Source organism: Podarcis gaigeae (genome assembly GCF_964106915.1).
Source record: "Podarcis gaigeae genome assembly, chromosome: 15".
Classification (NCBI taxonomy): Eukaryota; Metazoa; Chordata; class Lepidosauria; order Squamata; family Lacertidae; genus Podarcis; species Podarcis gaigeae.
Genome location: NC_139692.1, coordinates 9432390 through 9459056, shown reverse-complemented (window position 1 = coordinate 9459056; position 26667 = coordinate 9432390). Strand labels below are relative to the sequence as shown.

Sequence of the window (26667 nt, the reverse complement as noted above, 5' to 3'; positions counted from 1 at the left end):
CATGTGATCTAAAATTAAACACCACATGAGAGAGCAGAGGAGAGATACTTTAACAGTTAAACATTAACCCATCAGAGAGCTTTTCTTTAACTCCTATGGCAATTCCCATACCTCTTTAGCAATACGTAGAGAATCATTTTCTATTTCAATGCACAATTAAACTATTATACTTAACACTACCCCCCCAGCAAACCCCCCCATCTTACCTCATGATGTTAGTAGTATCCTCGATATAGGGGTTAGCAGAACATGTGTCAGCCAAGACGAGACATGCTTCAGCTTTCCCCATCTATTTCCCAACAAGAGAAGAGAGGGGAAGCTAGAAGTAAGCTGGCAGCCTAATCTTATTCATATTTACTCTAAAGTAAAACTGTGTTCAGCTGGGCTTAGTCCACCCATACAACTGAACAGGACTGCAGCTTCACCTTTGTACAAGCACTGCTGTTAATAAAAGTCTGGCTCTAATCTGAGCTGAGCATGACTCGCAAATAGGAGTTGCTCTCTGCCCTTATCAACCCTCCCACTATCAAAAATTCTTCTTGCTTCCCCTAAGAAAAGGGATTGGGGAAAATGTCATCCTCTCAAATTTGATACTCCATTCACAGGCAGCAGCAAATTGGAAAAAGCGCATTTTGGTGATTTTCTTTTCTTTTTCAGGGGATGACAAAAATATTGAAATTATTTCTCAGGAGTGAAGCCTGAGGTCTTCTCTGCTTTTCTAAATTTCCTCCTTGATTTTAACCTTCACTGCTACATCAGAGCTCCCCTCAGTAACCTCAGGCTGACAACCCCTACAACCTAATGGGAGGGTGTGGTAGCACTTGGGGTGTGTGTGTGTGTGTGTGTGTGTGTGTGGATGTTTGCTTCCTGACCCTCCCTCCATCAGTTCACATAATCCAAATTCAGCTCAATTGTGCAATACATTAAAGAAACAAACACTCATATAAAGAGAATGGTAAGTTGCAAGGGCAAATATCTGTAGTGGGCAATTGTGAATGTTTCCCAACAGAATAGGGTAGGAATGGGGAATGTGTGGCATTCTGGAGGTTGCTGGAATCCAACTTCCATTCTTGTTGGTCACCGGCCTACGAACTGGGGCTGATGGGAGTTTGAGTGCAACAACATCTGGTGGGCCAAAGATTCCTCATCCTTGGACTAGAAGAAGCTGCCAAATAATGGATGAAACCATTGACACGCCTATCTAAGTACCGGTATCTACACTGAATCAGCAGCTACTGCCGCTACAATATAGTTATAATAACTATATATTGTACTGTATATATTGCCCCTTAGGAACAAATCACATGCTTTGGTTTAGTTTCAGTTTCCATTCTGGCTGTTGACAGTTGTTTTTTTATGCCCAGGCAGGAAAAGTTATTCCATGGTTCTAATAAAATTTTCAACCCTTAGTTACTGGATGTTCGCATAATTACTACTCAAGCTTTGCAGGATAAATATTGGGGGGAAGTTCTGCTCATTCTGCATTCCTTTTCAACTCTGCCCCAGACTCACAGGGACTTGGGATCAACTCAAAATGGAGTGTTACTTTCCTAGTGCAGGAAGATTATTTCCAACACAAACTCAGTAAACACCTGCAAATTACAAGCAGGGCTGTCGCTCAGTAGTATAGAATCAGCTTGGCACATAGAAGGTCCCACACTCATCTCTGGCATTTCAAAGTTAAGATTGGGAACCTCAACTGCTGCAGTATGGACAATGCTGAACTAGATGAGCAATTGTCTGACTTGGTATAATGCAGCTTCCTATATTTCTATCATTCCTTTGGTTCTGCAAAAGAGAATTCACAGCTAAGGCACTCTTCCCATTAGACTCTGTTTGTGAAGAAGAGGAGGAAGTCCTACCTGAACTCTCTGCAGATCTTCAGTCTTCATCACAGAACCTTGGAAGAAAGTGGAATATGCAGCATAACATCTGAATATAGTTTCCAGTTCCAGACCTGGATCATTTCTAGATAGGAGAAATGTATGCAGAGAGAATGAAGGTGTCCATCAATTCCTGAGAATGAATATGTATATATATGCCTGTGATTCTGTGTCCATGCTTAGAATTTACTAGTGAACTGGTTAAACCAATTCATTTGTGAAGGTGATGGTCTTGGCTGGCCTCATCAGCATCTTAAAGAGATGTCTTACCAAAGTGACAACTGATTATGCTTTCAGGAGGGAAACGTTCCCCGCCACCCCCACTTGGCTGGATGCCAGGTCATCTGATGAAGGAAGACAATAGGACAGAGGAATTTGTTTTTGGTGTTTGAGTTTTGACTAGGTTGGAAGCTAGTGAGAAAGTCTTGACTTTCTAGGCTGTGCTGAATCCAAGTGTATGCCTGGGGGGCTAGGAACCAAATGGGGAGGCAAGGTCTGTTGGAATGCTGTGAGACCTTCTATCCTATGCTCAGGTTGTACACGTGTATAAATAAAACCATAAACGCTACAAACATCATAGTCTCAGTTGACCTTCATCCCAAGGAAACTGAACCCTGGGTAAGCACTGGGGCACCCCTGGAGTCTCTCACCACTCAGATACTGGGGTATGTGCAACAATATATGATTGCTTTTTCAGTACAATTCTAAACATCTGCAGTAGCACCCTTGGGAGAAAGTGTGTGTGTGTGTGTGTGTGTGTGTGTGTAGCTGGAGCAACAAGAGTGAAGCAAGTACTAAATCAAGTAACCATTTTGCCCATCCTGAAAAGTTCAAACCCATCATTCCCTTTCAGCAAGGCAAGGTCCCATTGAAAATTAACCAGGAGTATTTTGTTTGTATTTCTCAAGTACTTCCAACCCTACCTCCTTCTGTCAGTCACCCAGAAAAGGGATCCTTGCTAAAATAAGTGGAGGGGGTGTCCCCCTATGGTTGGGCCTTTGACCTGTGGCACAACAGCTATGGATGTTACTCAGGTACCAGCTCAGATACTTTATGCATCCATAGGTAAGAGGAGTGGTTTTGGCAGTTCCTGTGTTACTTGCTCAATAAAGTAGTAAGAGATAGGCTTTCTCCCTGCAATTTCATTGTGACAGACAGCCACACTTGCTGAGTGCTTTGCTTTGCTTGTACCCTAAACATTTGGTGCAGCACTAAAGAAGGTTAGCATTATACGTTCATACAATGCAAGGTACTTAAGAATGGTAGTTGTGTTGCTAGTAGATGCAAGAATTAATACAATTTCCACTCCAGGAATCTGGATGGTATTGTATTTTTTCCCCCATTGAAATCAATGTGATATACTTACTCTCCCAAAAAGACAATCTCAGTGGCAACCTGCCCAGAGCCTGGGGCTAAAAAGTCCCTTAGGAAAGTAGTTACGCTGTGCAGAGTGATATAACCACAGACCACAATATATCTGCAGGAAGAAGAAATGTCCACAGATCATTTACTTGTCTGGAAAATGTAGCACAACACTACAAATTAGGAAACTGCAGACCAACGTAGCTGCCACCAAGACAATCCAAATCTATATTGAAGTCTGCTTAGAAACTTTTGTTAATTAAGCAGTATATAATTCTTAAGAAAATAATAATACAATAAATATTGCAAATTGAGATGTATGCATGTTCACACACAAATATACCCCACTGAATAAATGAGTCTTACTCCCAAGTAGGCATACAGAAGCTCCTTGTCTAAATTTGATTGATTTTGCTATTTATCTATTTTAAAAGTAATTGTGTTTTATCAACCAATATCTAAGGTAAAGGTAAAGGGTAAAGGGACCCCTAACCATTAGGTCCAGTCGTGACCAACTCTGGGGTTGCGGCGCTCATCTCGCTATATTGGCCGAGGGAACCGGCATACAGCTTTCGGGTCATGTGGCCAGCATGACTAAACCGTTTCTGGCGAACTAGAGCAGTGCACAGAAACGCCGTATATCTTCCCGCCGGAGCGGTACCTATTTATCTACTTGCACTTTGACATGCTTTCGAACTGCTAGGTTGGCAGGAGCAGGGACCGAGCAATGGGAACTCACCCCATCGCGGGGATTCAAACCGCCGACCTTTTAATCAGCAAGTCCTAGGCTCTGTGGTTTAACCCACAGTGCAACCCACGTCCCTTATATCTAAGGTACTTTTTATTTAATGAAGGGACAAAAGTAGGTTGAAATCTAAAATTCTGTACTTCACATTACTCCATCCCCAAACTTCTGCATGTAGTGCTGTCAAGCTGGGACTCAACTATGCTTCAGTGCTTTGCGATTTATATGCTGCACCAGAGCATAGAAAAATTATTTGAAAGCAAGATTCTACTGCCCTAATCTACATTCATTGTTCAAATAGCAGGGGTAAAAAGATTTCCCTTGCTCCATTCCTTTAGTGTTCTGTTGGTTTGATCCACCCTGTTTTGCATTCCTCATGAATCCCACTCTATTTCTGCTTGCTGTGATATTTACTCAGATTTTGATTTTTCAAAAAGTGCACTTGCAGATTGGTAAAACACTACACAAAAATAACCTTGATGAAATTATATATTTTCATTCATATAATGTATGGTTTTTTATTCGTATGATGTTGCTTCTAACTATATAAACATTATATCACATATTTAGAGAGCAATCCTATAGTCCTTGGAAAGATGTCACAGAACCCAAGAAAAACTGCAGATTTTTCAATGTGCCCTGCATAGAAGGAGACTACTCCATCATGGGGGTGAAAACCTCCTCCACATTTGTCAATCCATGCAGGGGCAGAGGAAGGGGGGCGGTGGGGGTGGGTTGCCCCAGGTTTCACCACTGAGGGAGGTGACAAAATGCCAGGTGACACTCACCACGGGGCCTGCAGCACGCCCGAGCCACGCATCTCTCCTGGGAGTGACGTGGTGGCTTGGGCGCCCACAGGCTTCGTGCTGCCCAAACGGTCTGCCCACCGCCTCCCCCTCAGCTGTAGGACAGCTGAGTGGGAGGAGGCAGCCAGACTCCTCAGAGCCCCTGCGGAGTGTCCTGACCCAGCTAGCCGCATCCCGCGAGCAGCTGGCCCCGCCCCTGGATGCAGGGCATGCACGCCACCCCAGACGCCCGATCGGCTTGCTTTGCCACTGAATCCACTGTCAGTTCCAAGGATGATAAGAACAAAAACGGATCATTTCATTCCAGGGTAGATTGGGAAAGGCTATAGAACCACTGGATCCACAGCTCTCCCACTCTCCTGACATGGTTCCATCACAAGTGGGAAATACAGCAGCCCTGGAATTGGCATACTGATTTCCTTTCTGTTTGGGAGCAATGGGAGGAAAAATTGGTGGGGAGAGGCTCTAAAAGATGAAAATATAGAAAAATGCACACACACCCTTTTGCTTCTGCCCCATTGGTTTGAGCTCAGCAGGGCTTTGGATTTCACCATTCATGTCCCTAGGATTGTATCCCAGCAGTGCAGCTCAAAAGCATGCCTCTTCCTAGCAACATTTTGTTTATACATCTCTATTTTGCCTCAATTTGACTTTCTTTATTTATTTATAAAATCTCTTTAAAATTCAAAAACAAAAACAAACCACGTGTGGTTAGGAAAGGGCATTGGGAAGGCAAAACAATGCTCACGGGAAACCTAAAATTCTCTAAGGAAGAGATGGATGGGCTGGAGGGAGAGAACAACTAAACTTAAATGTGGACTAAGTGCTTTTGGAATACAAGTTGTTTTATTGCACTCTTACATTTCAGATAATAAATGTATAATAAAACTGTATACAAAGGAAAAGATTGTGATTTTTCCCCCTCCATTTACAACTGACACATGCCGCATGGAAGAAAGGCAGAGCCGGATACTTAAAAAGAAGACAAAAGTGTGCATAGACACCCCACTGTCTATGTGCCCTAAATTGCTATTCTTTTAGCATCTATCCTTCACCAGCAGGTTCCAGAGTGAATTATAACCATTTAACATTCAATATTAAAACATCTAGAGCAGGTTACAGTCACAGGAAGAGGGTAGGTCCTGAAGACACCTATGTCACGTGTGAAAGTCCAGGGACAGGTGATGTGCCTTCAGCATATGTACAGTATAAAGAGGGTACCAGACACAACCTCTGTGGGGAGGGAATTCCACAACCTAGGAGCTGCCACGGAAAATGCCCAATCTGTGGCCACAACTCCCCAAACTTATGAGGGTGGTGGAACAACCTAGAAGCACCCACGGAGAAGGAGGAGTTCTTTCAGATATTTGGGGTCTGAGTCATTTAGGGCTTTATAATTAAGGGGAGTACCAGGAATTGGGCTCAGAAATGAACTGGCAACCAATACTCACCATCTCTTACTCAACAGCAGCCAGTATGATCAAGCGATACCAATTACAAAAAACTTTCACATTCCGAGCTGTTGTTGTTGTTTTAGTAATTAAAACAAAGGAGAACTTGAATTTACTCACTTTCTGCCTTTCACAGCCACGTAGGAACCCTTGTGTAGTTTAGTGCTTCCAACAATGTCTACCATTTCAGGCACCAAATTTGCAAAAAGCATCTAGGACAATGGAAATATACAAGCTCAGTTAAATGAAATGCCGGGATGAAAATTCTTAAGTAAATAAATAGGAAACCCAAGGACATTTGAGAAGAAAAAATAAATGTTAGCACTCAGGCTATTATTCACCATACATTTATGTCAGGGAACTGCCATCAGAGCCAGGAGTGGAGGTAAGGCTCCCCAGCGATGCCGGAGAAGGGCCCAGCAGGGAGAGAGGGAACTCATCAACTGAGGAAGGAGATCAGCGTGACACCAGGAAGAAAGGGGAGCAGGGGAGGGCTTCGGAGAGATGGCTCCAGGACTCTTCCACAGAGACCAGCGGGGAGAGCACGGGTCCTTCGCTGGCCACGCCCACCCTGTGCAGAAGACTTCCGCGCAGGGAGGATAGGCGGAGACTTGGCGTCAAAGAACTTTTATGCTCCAAGAAGTTCAGGAAACGCCCACTGACGGATTCTGCCAGTGACTGACACAGCCGCGGAGTAAGGGCTGTGCAGCCAGGGAAAGGTTTAACCAGGCAACCTTGCCTAGAGTAGCGGCAACTTACGCACGAGCAACCCCAATTCCCATTAAAATTTAGAAGTCTCGGGAAGAGCTGCAGCTTGGTGGTAGAACATCTGCTTTGTATGCAGGAAGCTCTGGGTTCAACCTCCAGGTATCACGGACTGGCTGGATGCTGAGAAGTGGTAGAAGGCACCAGCTGGGGGACCCCCAAGGGAACCCTATGGGGAAGAAGGCTCAGAGCCAGGGGATTGGTGGTAGGACGACGATGCGTGCTCAGAGGGAGAAGAAGGAGCAGATTGGGAGGTGGAAGTGTCAGAAGTAGAAGTGGTAACAGGATTTAGTGAGGAGGAAGAGACTTTGGCAGAGAGCAGTTCAAACTCCAAGGCTGAAGCAGAGACTGGAGAGAAGGCTGGCCAAGAGGCAGCATTGAGATAGACTGTGGAAGAAACCAGGGAATTTCCCCTCCTGCTGCAACCAGGTCTCCTCCCCCTTGGTCTCCTAGAACATGCAGAGAAATGAAAAGAGCAGAGCAGAGATTGGTTGTGTATAGATGGAGTTTGCAACTGCTTGGGAAAGACCCTGGAGAGGAGGAGCCTTAGGGCAGGCTCCCTCAACTTCAGCCCTCCAGATGTTTTGAGACTACAATTCCCATCATCCCTAACCACTGGTCCTGCTAGCTAGGGATCATGGGAGTTGTAGGCCAAAAACATCTCCAGATGAGGTTGAGGAAGCCTGCCTTAGAGAGTGGTGGGAAGGTGGGGAGCTTCAGTCCTCACAGCTACCTTGTTGGAGTAAGGCCTATTGGGAAGAGTTGCTGGAATCACAAGGTCTGTACTGTTCTGGTTTCTTTGAAATTAAAGGCACAGACACTGTTTCAACCTATGCTTGACTCTGACTCCTGGCACCAGGTAGGGTGGGAAGAGACTCCTGGCTGAAACTCTGGAGGGTCACTGCCAGTCAGTGAAGACAATGCTGAGTTGGTCTGATTCAAAAGAAGACTGTTTTCTGCACTTCCTAGTACACGTAAGATGTCATTGACCTGACACACTTAATGAACTGAAATTTCTCAGACAGAAATTCTGACCAAGGTTTTGAGGAAATGGTGGGAGGGAACTCTCCTCTTGAACTCTTTGAGAATCTCAGTCCTCCCCTTGAGATTATTCAGCAATGTGGCCTCCTCCATCATGCCATCTGTCAGTTTGGCAAATGAGTTACTATAGTGGTTTATGCACTTGGGAATTGCTACTTAAAGGTGCCAATGAAGAAAGGCTGTTCTGTAATGCATCAAATTAGGTAGAACTAAAGACCTCAGATACAGGATTCTGAAGAAGACTGTAGAGCAGATCTGAAAGGGCTAAGACATTTCTTACCAAGCCAGCAATGATGAAAATAATGATGAATGAACGCCCTAAGGAGGTTTTTACCACCACATCGCCATATCCAACCGTAGACATGGTTACCATGATCATATATAAGCAATCAAAGTAAGTCAGGCTTTGGGAATTTTTAGTATATGCCCAGGGATCACCAGAATTTTCGATCTGTGCAAGAAACAAGAAAATGAATAAATTAATTAAAATAGAAGAAAAAATGTGTAAAAAAAATCATTTCACCTGAAAGCCTTGAGCCATTGCAGCCATTGCTTTACGTACCCAATGAAGAAATCCTGCAGCTGTGAGACAAGTGCTGACAGAGACAGCTAGGAGTTTGGACAGCTTGACTGCAGTGCTAAAGCGGCAAGAGAAGACATGACCTGAGTGCCAAAGTGCCAAAGTCATCTCTACTTATTCCTCCTAACATTACTCAGATGGGTAGAATCCCACTTGGGCACCGTACCGCTATCATAAGTAATTCAATTGGAGATAAATATAGATCCATTCATGAATTATGCTTTACATTCTGCTATTTGGCCTGTGGTTCACACAAAGTGACTAACCACCAATAATCACAACATACTGTATGTATGAATTTCCCAACAAAATACCATTTTCCTCTTTATCTTAATTTCTCTCCAGATTTCAGAGCTCCAGGTTTTCTGCTATTGCATCCGAAATGGCACCAATGCATTCAATTTTTTTTGTACTGCCCTGTTTCAATTTTCATATGTTTTACAGAGCACATTTTGCCATAGCTTTCAGTTCCTGCAGTTCATTTTTTATCTCCCCATCCACTGCATTTTAACCAACCTGCAGTTGTGTTTTGATGAAAAACAATGAAAAGCAATTAATACAACTGTGTGTGCTCTTTAATCAAGACACTTCTTGTGTGTGGTGTTTTACCAATGTACAATAGGACTCCTAAAGGATATACAGGACATGTAACAAATATTGCAGTGCAAGAGTATGAATGTTCTAGCAAGCCAGCCATACCCACTTCCAGGATATACCATTCCATCCTTACCCCAGGTTATACATCCATTCCCCAGTCAGCTGGGATTCTGTGATCACTGAGCATGTTCAATCCTCAATGGGCTGTTTAGGGTTCCCCCCTAAAGTTATTGTTGTTTCCCAAATCATAAAACTTTCCCTGACCCTCTGATGCATGGATGATGCCCTTTTGACTACATAAGAAACCACACTCAGTTAGAAAGCCAGTATAGTGATCAGAGTGTTGGGATAAAGCCTGAGAGACCAGGCGTCAAATCCCCACTCATCCAGAAAATTTGCTGGCTGATCTTGGACCAGTCTCAGGCTTGTGCCAGTCCCAGGGATCATCCATGCTCATCCTCAACATGATGCTTTTAATCTAAATTGATTCTAGATTCTTGCTGTCCAGGTGAACCAAGAAGGAAATGGGGATTGTGATATTGGCATACACTTATGTGCAATGCCATTGGGCACATGTGTGTTTAAACACACACCTGTAGCCAGGGCAAACTGCAATGTAATGCAGAATTCACCTGCAATGAGCTTTGAGCTTTTATTTTTGGAATGAGACCAGTTTCCCAAGAAGCACTTTTGAGGGGCAAAATACACATTAGATCTGGACTGTGTGCAGACTACATAGAAAGTAGTCTCCATTGATATTGAGAATAAAATGTTGTGCGGATACAGGCTCAGATAACGAGTTCTCTATACAGGATTCATGGTGATGTCAGGAGGAAATTACACAAGCACAGTCTGGAATTTAATTGGATCCACAGAACTCCAAGGATGAAACACTCTAAGTGGCCCCTGACTGCTGGAGAAGTTAGAATCACAGAATTGTAGAATTGTAGAGTTGGAAGGGACACCAAGGGCCATCTAGCCCAACCCCCTACATTATGCGAGTCTGACTTACGCAGTTGTCGTAATCTGGAGAAACTGTAAAATTTTGGGAAGTTCCATCAGTCTGAGTGCTCGCAAGAAACGTAAACCTACAGGAAAGGATGCAGAATGAGGCTTTGTGAGTGGGGGTGGGTGGGTGTCCTTGTATTGGTGAGCATTTGTGCATAACCCCTGTTATTATCTGGTCTGCTACGCTTAGGTTGAAAGCCTAAGCTTCCTTACCTAAGTGTAAGTCCCACTGAACTCAGTGAGGTGGACTACTAGAGTATAGCAATGGTTCCTGATGGAAACAGGGTTTTGAGGAGAAGAGTTGGTAGTATTTGATGGTCAGCATGCATGTACTGAGTATTTGGTAGTATTTCATGGCTAATTACTGTGTCATTTAGCCTTTTGTATCCTGAAATACAAGGTCATTTGGGCTGATTTTCAGAAAATTCACATATTTCTGTGTTGGGCTGCACTATTGAAAAGGCATCCAAATTTGGAGCAGGGGAAGTCTAAGCTTTTGAGTAACTTGGGGCTTCAGTTGTCCCTCACACAGGGGTGTTCCAAGCTGGGGGCGGGGTGTGTCTGCTCCGGGTGCCATTCCAAAGGGGGGGTGTCACCCTGGGGTGACAAAATGCCACGCACCCCCCTGAATGTGCACCACACCCCCACAGGTGGCATGCCACGCCCCCTGGGATGCATGCCACACACCCTGGGACGTGCGCTGCTCTGGGTACCAGAGCAGGTTGCTTCACCTCTGCCCTCAAATCCTGTGGGTTTTTCCTATTGAAAAACAAAACCAAACAGACTGAGGAAATGCTCAGAGCTTGACAGGGAAGGAGGGTTCTTTAAGTTTGATGGGCAGATCTAACTTTTAACCACAACAATTATGTTCTCAGAGCACTCCAGTTCTAGCAATTTGTGGAAAGGAGAAGTCTACCATATCCCTCATGGGGGCAGAAGCTTGCTCCAGTCAACCATCCTTGGGGTAAGAGGGTCCTTGGTATGTGAGTGAGGGAGACTGAGTGGTATTTTCCCTACATTGGGAATTTATGCTGTTTTCTATGCAAGTTAACTGAAATATTGGTGTACTCACCAAGCCAGTTTCTTCCTAAATAGAAAGAGATACAGACCGGAGTAATGGTGAAGAAGTCCACAATGGAATTGAGTTCAACCCAGAAGGTCAACTTGTCACTTGCTGCAAAGAACTAGAAAAACTGCACAAAATCAGATGACACAAGGACCATATCTGTCTAGCTGTCTTTCCGCCCACCTACTCATCCAATATCCACCCTCCCAAACTAGCTATGTACACCATTTCAGGGAGGGTGACTGGGTGAAGTTGCTGTTCAATGCCTTCTTCTTGCCTGCTTGCCAGCTGATGATCACCCACCATTTTGCTTCAGATATTAGCCCTTCATATGAAAAGCTAGTACAGAGAAGGTTATTATACTGAATCCTGCATCCTTGACCTATCCTCTACTTTTTGTACAGTGGTACCTCAGGTTAAGAACTTAATTCATTCTCAAGGTCCGTTCTTAACCTGAAACTGTTCTTAACCTGAAGCACCACTTTAGCTAATGGAGCCTCCTGCTGCCGCTGCACAATTTCTGTTCTCATTCTGAAGCAAAGTTCTTAACCCGAGGTACTATTTCTGGGTTAGTGGTGTAACCTGAAGCATCTGTAACCTGAAGTGTATGTAACCCAAGGTACCACTGTATATGCTGGAAGCTGCCCAGAGTGGCGGGGGCAAACTAGTCAGATGGGCAGTGTCAGAGAGCTGACTGAGGATTACAACTCTGAAGAGGAATGGTGAGAACCTCCCCCTCTTCCTGCTCTTGACCAGGATCCTGAAGCTGCTCAGGAACAGTGGAGCAGTATAGATTTAGAGAATTGGTTTCCAGAGGGACACGGTTCGGAAAACAGCAGCTGGGCAGAGCTGAGTGTGAAACAGTTAGAAGAAGCAGAATAGGAAGAGAGAGAGATAACTGACTCCCCTTCTCTAGAGAGTGCCCAGCCTATCTCTCCAAAGGCAAGGAGAGCTGATAAGGTTGCTATGCAGAAGGCTCAATGGTTGTGAGATCAGGTTGCAAGAAGGGGAAGTGACAGTGACTGGGGGGGGGGAGGAGGAAAACTTAATTGGGAGCACCTTAGCTCTGAGAATGGCTGCTGTGTTCTTTTGCTGTGATCATTAAACACTCTTAAACTGGTAAGGGTCTCTAAATGCTTTGTTCTGCTGCTGCTCGTCTAAAGGGAGGAGGAAGCCATTCTCTGAAGCCTGACAGGTGGGGTACAAATAATAAAATTATGGCGATGATTAGTATTTCCAGCTAGGAATGGGGGAGAAATTGAATCCATTTTCATTTTTCCACCATTTTTTTATTTATTCCCATAAAGATTTTTCCTGATTCAACAAGATAAAGGGGCAGAGGGAGAGAGAGAGAAGAAAGAAAAAGAAAGAAAGAAAGAAAGAAAGAAAGAAAGAAAGAAAGAAAGAAAGAAAGAAAGAAAGTGAAGGAAGGAAGGAAGGAAGGAAGGAAGGAAAGAAGGAAGGAAGGAAGGAAGGAAGGAAGGAAGGAAGGAAGGAAGGAAGGAAGGAAGGAAAGGAAGGAAGGAAGGAAGGAAGGAAAGAAAAGGAAGGAAGGAAGGAAGGAAGGAAGGAAGGAAGGAAGGAAGGAAGGAAGGAAAGAAAGAAAGAAAGAAAGGTAGGTTTCCAATTCTCCCCTTGTTATTTATATAAAAAAGAATTATTCCAATAGATTTTTATTGCTTATAGCTAATGGCCATTACAATACAATATAAGCACAAATCACACAGCTTCAGAACGAAAGACAAATCTACAATGTCCAGATTTTTTTTTTTAAAAAAAAACATTCCTTCTGGTCAGCAACCTTAGGGTTTGACACTTGCACTATCCATAAAGGTTGCCCTTTCTTGCTGCTTGAGCAAAAAGTGCCACCCTATAACTGATGCATTTATCAACATCTGCCACCAGCCATTTAATCTAAAAAACATCTGGTTGACCTAAGGTGGTCTGAAAGGGGGAGATAAATTTGGGGAAAGAAAAGAAAAAGGGTTTCTGATTCTCCCCCTGTAAGTTATATAAAAAGAATTATTCAAAGCATTTGCCCCACGATAACATCAAACTATTCTACTTTCTACAAACCAGTATTATCTCAATCTCCCAGCCCAAATATTGCATATTCATTTTCTTTTTCATACAAAAAGCCCAGAAGTGGTTCCTCATCTATGGAAAGCTAATTGGAAATTTACGACATGTTTTACATTAAGGGAGAAACTCTAAAAGATGCTATATTGATTGTATTTAACCCCCTGTAAGCTTTCCAAAATGTACAAAATGTTCCAAATACATGCTGGAGATGTGGAGAACCAGGTGGAACTCTCCTCCACATGTGGTGGGTGTGTAAAAAGATTAAGACCTTTTGGAATGATATATATAAAGAGAGCTCAAAACAATGTTAAATGCATCTTTTCTGAAGAAACCAGAATCATTTTTATTGGGCATTCCAGGTCTAGACATTGTTAAGAAGATAAGAAAAGTCTTTCTGTGTGCCACCACTGCCACAAGGATACTTATAGCAAAACACTGGAAGAATGACAAAATTCCCACTAAATCTGAAAGCTAGTAGATCTAAATCTAGTAGCTTTCTAAATTAGTAGTTTTAGTAGATCTAAAGCTAGTAGAATATGCTGAATTAGACAGTCTCTCAGAAAAGATCAAAGATAAGTCAAAACAGGAGTTCATTTCAAACTGGGAACCTCTAAGGAGATATTTAAAGGATAATTGTTGCAATCTGAAATTGGTAGCAGCCTTTGAGTAACCTCTGCAAGTAATATAGGTTAAAAGGGAGAAAACAGATTTATATACGTATGAAAATTATTATTTCATGACTAATATATTGAGGCAATAGGTTTATTAGAGTGGAAAAATTGGGAAAGGATGGGAAGTCAAAATATGTACTAAATATAGTGTAAAGGTAAAGGTAAAGGGACCCCTGACAGTTAGGTCCAGTCGTGGAAGACTCTGGGGTTGCAGCGCTCATCTCGCTTTACTGGCAGAGAGAGCTGGCGTACAACTTCTGGGTCATGTGGCCAGCATGACTGAGCTGCTTCTGGTGAACCAGAGCAGTGCACGGAAACGCCGTTTACCTTCCCGCTGGAGTGGTACCTATTTATCTACTTGCACTTTGATGTGCTTTCAAACTGTCCATTCTTTTGTTGGATTTTCGTTTTGCCAAAACTGACATATGCAAAATAAGGAAGATATGTCTTTGATAGGGGACGTGGGTGGCGCTGCAGGTTAAACCACAGAGCCTAGGTCTTGCCGATCTGAAGGTCAGTGGTTCAAATCCCCGCGATGGGGTTAGCTCCAGTTGCTCGGTCCCTGTTCTTCCGACCTAGCAGTTCGAAAGCACGTCAAAGTGCAAGTAGATAAATAGGTACCGCTCTGGTGGGAAGGTAAACGGCATTTCCGTGCGCTGCTCTGGTTCGCCAGAAGTGGCTTAGTATTTATATATATATATATATATATGCTTTCGTAGATTTTCACGGGTACAGGAATGCAGGTTTTGGTGTCCTCGGGTGTCTTCCCGTGTAAAAGTTGGGGTGTCTAGGCGACGTTTCGACGAGGTCTCACTCGTCATCTTCAGGCTGGTGCTTTCGGCTTCTTGTTACTGGAACAGAGCGGGATCTCAATGTTTGAGTTCCTATAAATACTGTAGAGGGGGTGTGGTGTCTAGCCTCCAATGTTCTGGGCAGAGAGGAAGTTCCCAGGCTAGTGTGCCTTTTCTTCTTTTGTTCCTTAATTACTTGAGAGATACCTTGAGTGATTTCTTGAGTGATATCCTGAGTACCACTTAGGTGGGTCATTAGGTGTGGATTAGTTGCTAAAGTCTTTGTGTCTTGACCTCTTGAACTTTGTGAAGAGTTTTCCTGAGAAGATGGCTGTATTGCACTTAGTTGTGCTTTGGCTTGGCTTCGTGTATAGGGGCGAGCTGTGGTTTTGTGGCTTGTGTCAGCCAGATCTGTGTAGGGATTGCAGGGGGGTGCAGCATCCGGAGGTGCCACCATGGATTGGCTACTGGATGGTGTCAGTAATTCATCTGTGGAGAGGGTCTGGGTTTGGGTCTGGTGTGGTTGATTGGTGTTGGCGTTCTGTGTGCCTCTGGATCTGGTGTCAGTTTTTGTGGGGAGGGCTAATTTCCAGATGTCTGGCAAGCGGGATGTGTCGTCACGCTTGTTCATGTTGTGAGGGTGTTTCTCTATCTCGATGGCTTCCATGATTATTCTCTTGTGGTGATGTTCCGTGTTAAAGAGCAATTTGGAATCTGCAAAATTAATTTCGTGTCCTGTTTCTTTCATGTGTTGGAAAAGAGAGGAAGTTTTTTCTTCTTTTTTGACGGCATTCTTGTGTTCTGCGATACGTGCATTTATTCGTCTGTTTGTTTGTCCAATGTACGTGGCTGGGCAGACTTTGCAGGGTATTTCATAGATCCCTTGGTTATATATATATATATATATATATATATATATTGGTTTTCCAACACAGGTTAAAAACAAAACAACACACAATACATAGACAAACAAAACATATAAACATGTATAATTTCAAACCTCTTTTTCATAAACCTTACTTCCTTCATAAACCTTACTTCCTAGCTTAGTCATGCTGGCCACATGACCTGGAAGCTGTACGCTGGCTTCCTCGGCCAATAAAGCGAGATGAGCACCGCAACCCCAGAGTCGGCCATGACTGGACCTAATGGTCAGGGGTCCCTTTACCTTTACCTTTATGTCTTTGATGTACAGATGCAAGTTTGAACAATAAAGCATATATATATATATATATATATATATATATATATATATATATATATGTGTGTGTGTGTGTGTGTGTGTGTATGAAGCCAAATGGGGTTCTCAGTTATACAGAGGCTGGCTTCATTTGCACAGGTTCTTTCACATGAGCTGTGGATGAACTGGGCTCCTGATCACATTGATGAGGTTCTAGGTCAGCTGGGCAGCCTCTGTTATCTCTTTCCCCTGGGTGGGATGAGACCAGCAGCACCTCTTGGTCACTGAGAGGCTGCAGTAGAGGCAGCTTGGGTGGGCGACTGCTGAGGAGGCAGAATACCTGGCCTCCAAGGAGCAGGCTGCAGATGTCACTGCCACCAGAGTGGAAGAAGCAGAATCTGTTGCCCCTGTGGATCTGACCATCTGAGGCAGTCACTTCACCCTGCTTCATGGGTGGGCCAGCCCTGCTGACAGATGTCTCCCATCATGCATTTCATGAAGTGACTTTACACCAGCCACCTGGGGGAAAAAAAGTTTAGTACTTCACCTGCTACTGAGAGTGTTGGGGCAGTGTTGGGGGAGATACATCTCCTCAGTTTTGCCGTATGTTATTCTAACAACTGCACATTCCTTTATGCATGGCCATGGCTTTCCCTATTAATTTATAAAAGAAAAATATTTCTTACCCGCAATCCAAAGTAAAAGAGGAAGAATAAATTGAAGAAGAGGTCAACAAAAACTGTCTGGTCTTCAAATGAGAGACAGAATTGTTTAACACTGGAGAAGAGAGGGAAAGTGATTCATTATTGTTTACAGGCCGATATGAATTCCCATGTCAGTGTGGTTTAATGGTTAGATTCTTGGACTGAGACCAGGGAGACCAGAGTTCTATGTAAATAATAATAATAATAATAATAATAATAATAATAATAATAATAATAATAATAATTTCTTTATACCCTGCCCATCTGTTTGGGCTTCCAACAAAATATTAAAAGGTTAAAATACATAACCCTGAGCTCATTGGATGAAATTTGGGATAGAAATAAATATTGTGGGACGTGGTTTGTTTGTTCCTCTGCTCTCTTTGGATTTGGATGCCACTTCACATACTATCGCCAAACTCAGCATGAGGGTTCCTGAGGTGAAGAGGTGGTAGTATTTGCCAATGTTTGGATTTAGGGCACCATTTTGAATCAAGATGATGGACTGAAACCTGATTTTAGTATTACTTCACCAGCCTTCTGGCATAGATTCGACCACATCTCAAGATACCGTCACCACAACCAATGCAAGCATTCCAGAGGTGGGGGTGGCAATCTTTGTCAATGATAGGATGCCAGGCACCATTTTGATTCAAGTTGGCAGACCAAAATATGACTTTGGCATGATTTCACCCATTTTTTTGGTCATAGGTTCGTCACCATCTGGAGCCAGAACCAGCACTAACACTTATTCTAGGAGTGAAGCTAGCAAAAAAAAACATGGAAGACTCCTGTTTCTGGGCAAAGGCCATTCAGTGGGAATCCAGAAACTGAGAAGGGGCACCTCAGAAAGTGCTGTACTCTCCTTCATTGGGAGTTTTTAAACAGAGGCTAGATCGCCACCTGGCAGGGATCCCTTAACTCTGATTTCTACATTGCAGGGGTTGAAATAGATGACCCTTGATATCACTTCCAACTATAATTCCATGATTCAGTGATATATATTGTAGGGAAATGGAGGGGGTGTGCTGTTTTGCTTTAAGTCAATCCATCTGAAACAGTTAAGTTACTAGGAGACGGGGCAGGTGCCTGAGATAAGCTGAAGTTCCTGGCTCTGTATAAAGAGTAAGAAGCTTTCTGTAATTTAGATTAGGTAAGGAGAGAGGTGGATTTTGGGGGTTCATCACAGGAGGAGCTGGAGTTGTTGTTGTTGTTGTTGCTGCTGCTGCTGCTGCTGCTGCTGCTGCTACTGCACTAATTTTAACCAAAGAGGAGGCCAACATGTCCCAGTTCCTTTTCAAATTAATATAAGCCAGGCTATTGAATAGGGCACCACACAGCAGCCAGTGTAGAGTCATGAGCGATTGGAGACATGGGCAATGAATGGTCCTTGTTTTGATAATGGAAGTCTGAGTGGAATGCTATGCTGTAGTTAATCTGGCCCATTTCATGACACTCATCACAACATTGACCTTTTTTCATGGGAACAATGGAACTATAATATGCTGTATCTACTCTCTAGGATTTGAGGAAGGGTTGGGGAAATACTCATCTGGAGATGACAGAGATCAAAACAGGGACCTTTTGTTTGCAAAGCATATGCTTGTAAAGCATATTAAGGTGTGGCATATGCCTGGCTCTCTTCCTTCAACCAGTATAGACTGGTGCAAGATTCGTCATTAAAAGCAAATTTGGGTTTAATGAGATATTCAGAACTGGCAGCAACTGAGGAAAACCACCCTCATGCTGCATCACCATGCTATGTCCCCTGCCAAATATCAACAAGTTGAATTTCACATTCCATTTGGCACCTCTGACAGTTTCCACATTTTGTGTTTTTGACAAGTGCAGAATGACAGAACGAAATTGCCAAAGCCATTTTGATTTGTGCTTTTCAATATGATGTTGCTGTTTCCAACCCAGAAAAAAAATAAATCCCACTTTTCAAGATGTAGCCTGTACCCTATATCTCTTAGCGGGACCATATGCTTCAGTTGCAAGTATCTAACAGATACAGTAGCTGTTTTCTCACTATTTATTCCCCAGCTGCTCATGTGGGTCCTCAATTTGGAGTATTAGCGACTTTGATAGAATACCTTGTATTTTAAATTTCTGAAAAAAGTATGGAATTTAGTATTTTAATCTGAATGTGAAAGCCGAAACATACACACTGTGCAAACACACCACATAGTGCCACTACTGTCTCCTCTATGTTGGTTACCAGTAGGTTCCAAAGATCAATTCAAAGTACTGAGGTTGTTGCTTTAATTAAAACCCTACATGGCCTAGAACAAGAGTATCACTGTCTACTCACATATGAGCCTGCCTGAGCAAGAGTAACCACCAGCTCAATGGTTAAACACATGTCAGGAGATTGCTGTTGCAATTAGGTTCTGCTTGCAAGTTCCTCATAGGCAACTGATTGGCCAAGTGAGAACAGGATCCTAGACTGGATGAGACTCTTCAGAAGAGCTCTTCTTCTGTTGTTATGCTTTGCATGCAAAAGGCCCAATCCCTGGCATTGGGAAGGGCCATAACTTTGTGGCAGAGCATCTGCTTTGCATAATAATAATAATAATAATAATAATAATAATTTATACCCCGCCCTCCCCAGCCAAGACTGGGCTCAGGGTGGCTAACAACCAATAAAAAACAAGTTGATTGAAATGTAACTTAAAAAACAAGATTAAAATACAACATTAAAACATTAAAATGCAACTTCATAATAGGAGGAGAAAGGAAAAAGAAAGAGGGGGAGGGAATCAAATTAGCTCCAAGCCAAAGGCCAGGCGGAACAACTCTGTCTTACAGGCCCTGCGGAAAGAAATCAGATCCTGCAGGGCCCTGGTCTCATGAGGCAGAGCGTTCCACCAGGCCGGAGCCAGAGTTGAAAAGGCCCTGGCTCTGGTTGAGGCTAATCTAACTTCCTTAGGGCCCGGGACCCCTAGGGTGCTGCTATTTATGGACCTTGAGGCTCTCCATGGGGTATACCGGGAGAGGCGGTCCCATAGGTACGAGGATCCTAGGCCATGAAGGGCTTTAAAGGTCAAAACCATGCATGCAGCAGACCCTTGGTTCAGTCCCTGGCATCTCCAGGTAGGACCAGGAGAGATCCAGCCATTGTGGACAAGACTTAGCTAGATGGTCTAATGGTCTGGCTCAGAAACATAGGGAGCTGCCTTGTACCATTTCTGGGCAGGGCTAGGAAAGACTCTTGTCTGAAACACTGGAAAACTGCTGCCAACCATTGTCTGAACTATAGCAATCCAGGTGTGCCAAGGTTCTGACTGGTATAAGGAGCTTTCTATGAGGGCTGAGGTCAGCCTGAATCCTGCTACAGGTTCCTCTAACATCAGAAATATGACAAATAGTTGGGGGGAGAAGGCATTTTCTGTGTCCCCATGGGAAGACCACCTGGCTCCATTTTTTATCACCTTTCAACATTTGCTCACGGCAAAGATAGATATTTGGGGGCATTCTGCCTCCACATATAATTCTTGTGAGCATTTCTAGGAGTGCTCCTTCCCAATATAATTTGTGCATTTGATTTTTAATGTGATTGATGGATTACTGAGAGTTTCAATATGAATTTTAACATTGTCTTTTTATTATTATTTTATTTTTATTAAGTTATATTTTATATTTCATTATTATTATCCTTCCCTGTTGCTTGTGTTGTTTGCCATCTTGGTGATTTTAAGAGAAAAGAGGATACAAATATTTTGAATACCTATATCACTTGTTTTTTTAAAAAAGCAACGAATTAAAAATACACTTTAGGATACATTTCTGAATTATAATTACCTTTGACAGTTGATGAAGTAAATGACGAGTGATCCAATGCTAAACAGGAAAACCAGTATAACCTAAAACAGTGATAACTGATATGAAAATCCAGCTGATTCTAAATCATGCCATTCAAATATCAAGTTGCGAAACCATTTTACTATCTTCTTGAAACAAGGATGGGGACTCTGTAGCCCTTCAGACTCACTTGGACTCTAACTCCCATTATCCCTGGGTGTTGCCTATGCTAGCTGTGGCTGGTGAAAAATAAGTCCAACAATAACTGGAGGGCACAAGTTCCCCATCCTTTCCTTTAAACTTCACTAAAATGTTGGGTGGATGTACACCTTATGGCTTTCATGTGCAGATTACTGGACACTTTATTTTGTGATGATACACCGTCTCTTTCCAAGCATATGTTCACTACACAGTTCGTACTATGCAGGAATGGGACAAATGGATTAATCTGTATCAAGCACTGTTTGTTTTTATATATATATTTTTCAGCACATTAAATTAAACATGTCCAGGAATGTACACAGATGTCACAACATAAATTATTATTATTTGCAACCATCATCAGATAAAATCTTAGGGTAACATAAAGCAACCCTCAATTTTACACAGTACATTCAATTTTACACAGCGCACATAGAATAACAGAATTGTAGAATTGGAAGGGACCCCAAGGGTCATCTAGTCCAACCCACTGCAATGCAGGAATCTCAACACATGTTCCCCCGTCCAGTTTGAAACCATAGCAGACCCTGCTTAGCTTGGCAAATGTGCTAGCAGTTTCATTGCCACACTTTATATGAATTTGGGATTTGTAACTTCCCCTGGTTCCATTTTTTTTTTTTTAAACTGTTTCTCTCTTTAACTTTGTCCTGCTCTCCACTCTTCCTGAATCTTGGTTTTAAAACTATAATTTCTAAAACTAATTCAGGAATTGTAGCATGTCCAGGTTGCACATGTTTGCATTCATAAAACTCTGGGGAGGGGGAGGTTGATGTGATTGACAGCATGACTGCAATTGAAGTTGGAAGTGGTGCACTAATCACTGACTCTGTCCAGAATATGAGGCATCTACTAGGAGGGAATAACTGGTGTGAATGCTCTGGTACACTCTGATCTTAAAATGCTATTACTCAGAATACAAGCCAATTCCACTGAAATCAATGGAGCTTACTTCAAAGCAAATGCTATTTAAGATCAGAGGTGGTCAGCTTCAATCCAAAGAACATTTAGCTGGAAGTAAAATCTATGAGGCTTAGGACTGGAATGTAAGTTTGTGATCTTTTGGGAGAGCGCAGTCTGTCCATATATTGCAGTACATTGTCGTTATAGGCCTTGAACTCTTGACAACAGAGATTTTGGTGGAGCATGCTGGGCTTAGGGCCTGCATTTGAGCTTCCATATCATGTAATGCTGACCTCAAAGCAGAGGAAGTCAAATATTGCTTGGCTTGGAAATAAGCTGAGCTATTTTTTAGGGTTTGGTGGGAAAGTAAAGGTAAAGGGACCCCTGACCATTAGGTCCAGTCACAGATGACTCTGGGGTTGCAACACTCATCTCACTTTATTGGCCGAGGGAGCCGGCGTACAGCTTCTGGGTCATGTGGCCAGCATGACTAAGCCACTTCTGGAGAACCAGAGCAGCGCACGGAAACACCATTTACCTTCCCGCCAGAGCAGTACCTATTTATCGACGTTACTTGCATTTTGACGTGCTTTCAAACTGCTAGGTTGGCAGGAACAGGACCAAGCAACGGTAGCTCACCCCGTCATGGGGATTCAAACCGCCGACCTTCTGATCAGCAAGTCCTAGGCTCAGTGGTTTAACCCACAGTGCCACCCGCATCCCTGGTGGGAAAGTAGTCCAGCTTATATCTGAGCCAATCCCCAACGTAAGCCACAATGAACCTCACACATCACTAACTGAAATAACAAACTGAACCTGCAACATAAAGTTACAGTTTGGAGTGCCATACCCAGGGTTGACGTTTTTGAGCTATTTTATGGAAAATCGGCAAAAACAACACAGCTGACACGGGTTGCCCTATATCTGGATTTTCCCAGACATTTTGACGAATTCCGCCCAGACACTGCTTCCGACTGCAGTATTCTTGATAGGGTTTTTTCTCCCAACGTTCTTTTTTTTTTTTGTACTTTGGAAAACCTTGAGATTTTATTGAATCTGCTAGTACCTTCTGATTTTGCATGAGCGGTGTTGTTTTGTGGTGCCTGAACGCAAGGAATGTGTATGGGGGTGGTTATCATCTTGCAGCCCTGCCTGCTCTCCTACTGCAGTATCATGTATGATTATTTGTAGTACTTCTTCATGTACCTCCTCCTCGAGAGGTCCGGAGGGTGGCAAGATGAGAACGGGGCCTTCTCTGCAGTGGCTCCCCATCTGTGGAATGCTCTTCAGAGGGAAGCTCACCTGGAGCCTTCATTATACATCTTTAGGCACCAGGCAAAAACATTCCTTTTTAACAAGGCCTTTGGTTGATTTGATTGACATCCTATGCCGTTTTAAAATATGTTTTTTTTTTGTGGGGGGAGCTACTGGGTTGTTGTTCCTATTTTTATTATGTAGTTTGTGGTTTTATAGCTTGATTTTATTATGTGAACCGCCTTGAGACGTATATAAATAATAATAATAATAATAATAATAATAATAATAATAATAATAATAATACTTCCCTCCCCAATGTGTACATATTAATTAAACAACTCACCAGTATACGTCCCACAACAGTCTGAGCAGAGATCATCCTGACCACCCAAACCTGAAAGTATCTCTTCCATAGATTTAACCTAGGCATCCTTCGAGCCTGTTAAGGGGAAAAGAAAGGAGCTGAGTCCTTGAAAAGGGCCACAATCCACATTGCTTTGCTACAGGCAAGCAGGGTGCTCTCATCTCTCAGATTATTGGTGTATCCCCCTGCTACTTCTCCACATCCCCACTTCTCCACACAAGTGAAATCTGCACAGCTGTCTCCGTAAAAGCATGAGAACACTGACCAGGTGTTTAAATAGGGGCAGAATCTTTTGGAGAAACTGGGAGGGAAAAAATGGCTTTAAAACCAAGCACACACCTGCTCATTTTGCTCCTGCTGGTGAGCAAGGCAAATCTCCTATTGGAGCACCAAGCCCAAATATTAAATAACAGTCACCAGTGGCGTAGTGTGGGTTGTCAGCACCCGGGGCAAGGCAAGTAATTTGCACCCCCTAACCCGTGGCTTTGCGCCCCCTAACTCGTGAATTTGCACCCCCTAACCCTAACCCCCAGATGTTGTGCCCGGTGCGGCTGGCACCCCCTGCACCCCCCACGCTACTCCACTGACGGACACAAGTGTAAAAGGGGGTGAGAGAAGTGTGGTTTCTGGAAATATTGGAAACCCCTCAGTGTGTTGGTGTGTTAACAATAAAAACAAATAGAGAAAATTATGCAAATTCCACTAACACTCCCCAATTCTTTAAAAACATACAACGAACAACTGGATAGCAATCATGAGCAGCAGAACTAGATCATTCACAGCCAGTCCCATCCTTCAGTTTCTTCAATTTGTTTACATTTTTCTTAGCCTTTTCGGTTATATTTCCCAAGGCCATGCTCATGAGCTGTTTACTGTTGCACATGTATGTTGTTGTATGTTGTCAGAGCATCACACAAGATAAATTGAAATGTATATTTGAGTACAATCGTACCAATATTTTATCCCTGATGTGTGGTTGGGGGGCGAGAAATCAGCCCCCACCCCAAAGAACCAAGATGCCTCCCCAAGGATGGTTCTTAGTAACCAGCTGTAACTACTTCCATCTGCTGTATATTGTCCAGGAATGCAAACCCTCCTTGCTAAGCATCCAATTGTGTGTTTACCTTAAATCCAGCAAATTTAAACAAGGACTTCAATGCGTATTCAATTACTCTGAACATCAAGATGAGGAGGATGCCTCCCACAAAAATGGACAGACAGGCGGACATAAAGGCCAGCTGAACATATTCAGTGCAGTGGCTCCCAATTTCCTCATCCCAGCTTCCACCCACTTCATGATAATACATATCTCATTCCTGTGCTGTCTCTTCTGCTTTTTTCCTACTGTTCACTTGGGATGTTCTAAGAAATACCCTTCCTTTCTAGAATCTTTGTGATGTCACTGCCAACATATGATGTCATTGATAGAGCAAGCTGTAGACATCAGCTATGTTTATGGAAAACCAGCTGAACAAGGAACAATGTGGATTACCCAAAGAAAGTTGTCTCAGCTGCTGCTTCCTACTTAGCCCCGAAAGGGTGACTGGGTAAACCCACACAGTCCCAGGGTGGATGGATGAGACACCACAGCAATCAAGGTGCAGTGGTCTCACTTGGCTGGAATGAGCCTTTATGGGCCAGACCCATCCCTTTTCTGATTGACCCACTAAGGTACAAACATCTCCTCTTCTCCACCTTCAGGAGGAAGTCTGTTAAGGCTTCCTCCTCCATTCAAGTGAGCCCAACTTAGAGGAGTGGCATGTTCTCCTCAAGAGGGACCCATAATAACTTTGGTAAACAACACTAATTGGCAAATGGAATATGGGAAGAATTAACCCCAGCACTTTCACAATCCTACAACAACTCTCAGATCCACTGGAAGTAAATAAAAAGAGTTGGCAGATCTCCTGTGTCACCAGGGGCATAGCGTGGGTTGCCTGTGCCCAGCATGGGGAAGTGTTGTGCCCCCTAGTGGACTGAGAAACTAGGGTGGAGGTGCACACCAGGCATTCACATTGGTGTTGGCAGTTGTGCTGCTCCTTCCTCCCTTGTCCCACCCCAACCCAGAGGCTCCTAGCAGACAATGAATGATGCTGCCACCTGGACAATGAGGCAGCTGGAACCCCTCACAGGAGAGGCGAAGAAGCGAGCAGGGAAGTGTGACTTACGGGGTCCCTCAACCCTGCATTAAGTCTCTATTTGGGTATGTCTACAGAGGTAAGGGATGCGGGTGGCACTGTGGGTTAAACCACAGAGCCTAGGACTTGCAGATCAGAAGGTTGGTGGTTTGAATCCCTGCAATGGGGTGAGCTCCCGTTGCTCGGTCCCTGCTCCTGCCAACCTAGCAGTTCGAAAGCACGTCAAAGTGCAAGTAGATAAATAGGTAGCGCTCCTGCGGGAAGGTAAACGCCGTTTCCGTGTGCTGCTCTGGTTCGCCAGAAGCGGCTTAGTCATGCTGGCCACATGACCCGGAAGCTGTACGTTGGCTCCCTTGGCCAATAAAGCGAGATGAGTGCCGCAACCCCAGAGTCAGTCACGACTGGACCTAATGGTCAGGGGTCCCTTTACCTTTACCTTTACCTTTACACAGGTAGGACTTGGATGCACTCATTCAATGGATTCAGTCTCTGTAAGAGTGTAAGAGAACAGGGATCAGGGAACAGGTGGTGAATGGGCTGCACAGATTGCAGAAGCTCCTTCTTAATGCTTCCTCCCTTCCACTCCCCCTGACCACCACCTGTCTCCCCCCTGCTCCCACAACCGGCTCCTTCACAACAGCAGGGAAGCTACAGCAGCCTCCACAGCAGCAGCTGATTTTTCTCCTCCTTCCTCTGTGCTTCTTTCTCACTCCTAGCTCCCTCCCCACCCACCACCCTGCCATGGCCCTCCTCTGGCCCAGGCAGCCCCTCCACCGTCCTCCACCCCCACTTGCAGTTGCCTTGAGACCCCTGCACTGCACTGGGTAAACTCACCAGCAGCAAAACAAAACACAGCTGCTCTTGCAAAGTAGCACATGGCTAGGGTGCAGGGCCAGCATGAGGAGGCAACAGGCATTCCTCCCAAAACTGTGCCCCCCCAAATGTGCCCGGGCTCACCACTCTGGTAGCTCCCACCATGCCACAACAAGCCCCCTGTGTGTCACAATAAGTTTGAGTCTCGGGTTAGGCCTTGGGCAGAGGGAACAGACAATGGAGACATAAAGGATGATGCACTATATTCTACATATAGCTTGATATAGCGGAACATCCCTCTTTCCTCATTCCCCTGTTTCAAGCCTCACTTCTGCAGCTGCTGGGATCAGATGGAGCTAGTTATCTCAGCTGTTCACTCCCCATTGCAATATAATTTCATCAAAATCTCTAGGGTTCATAGAGACGTTTTTAAAAAA

The 26667-nt window shown here is 43.8% G+C and overlaps 1 protein-coding gene across 1 annotated transcript in view; it reads right to left on the bottom strand.

The window, feature by feature from the left end:
• The window catches only part of KCNU1 (potassium calcium-activated channel subfamily U member 1), a 90969-nt gene extending 66315 nt beyond the window's left edge, over positions 1 to 24654 (bottom strand). Inside the window, exons 1-12 of the mRNA XM_083713461.1 lie at positions 24404 to 24654; positions 23259 to 23354; positions 20537 to 20598; positions 16715 to 16805; positions 11311 to 11422; positions 10243 to 10318; positions 8616 to 8691; positions 8334 to 8504; positions 6368 to 6459; positions 3250 to 3360; positions 1863 to 1968; positions 207 to 289 (exon numbers count right to left, since the gene is read on the bottom strand). Of these exons, the coding sequence (XP_083569587.1) occupies positions 207 to 289; positions 1863 to 1968; positions 3250 to 3360; positions 6368 to 6459; positions 8334 to 8504; positions 8616 to 8691; positions 10243 to 10318; positions 11311 to 11422; positions 16715 to 16805; positions 20537 to 20598; positions 23259 to 23354; positions 24404 to 24586 (1259 nt within the window). The 5' untranslated portion in view covers positions 24587 to 24654. The remainder of the gene's footprint in view (positions 1 to 206; positions 290 to 1862; positions 1969 to 3249; positions 3361 to 6367; positions 6460 to 8333; positions 8505 to 8615; positions 8692 to 10242; positions 10319 to 11310; positions 11423 to 16714; positions 16806 to 20536; positions 20599 to 23258; positions 23355 to 24403) is intronic.
• Between the last annotated feature and the right edge of the window lie 2013 nt (positions 24655 to 26667).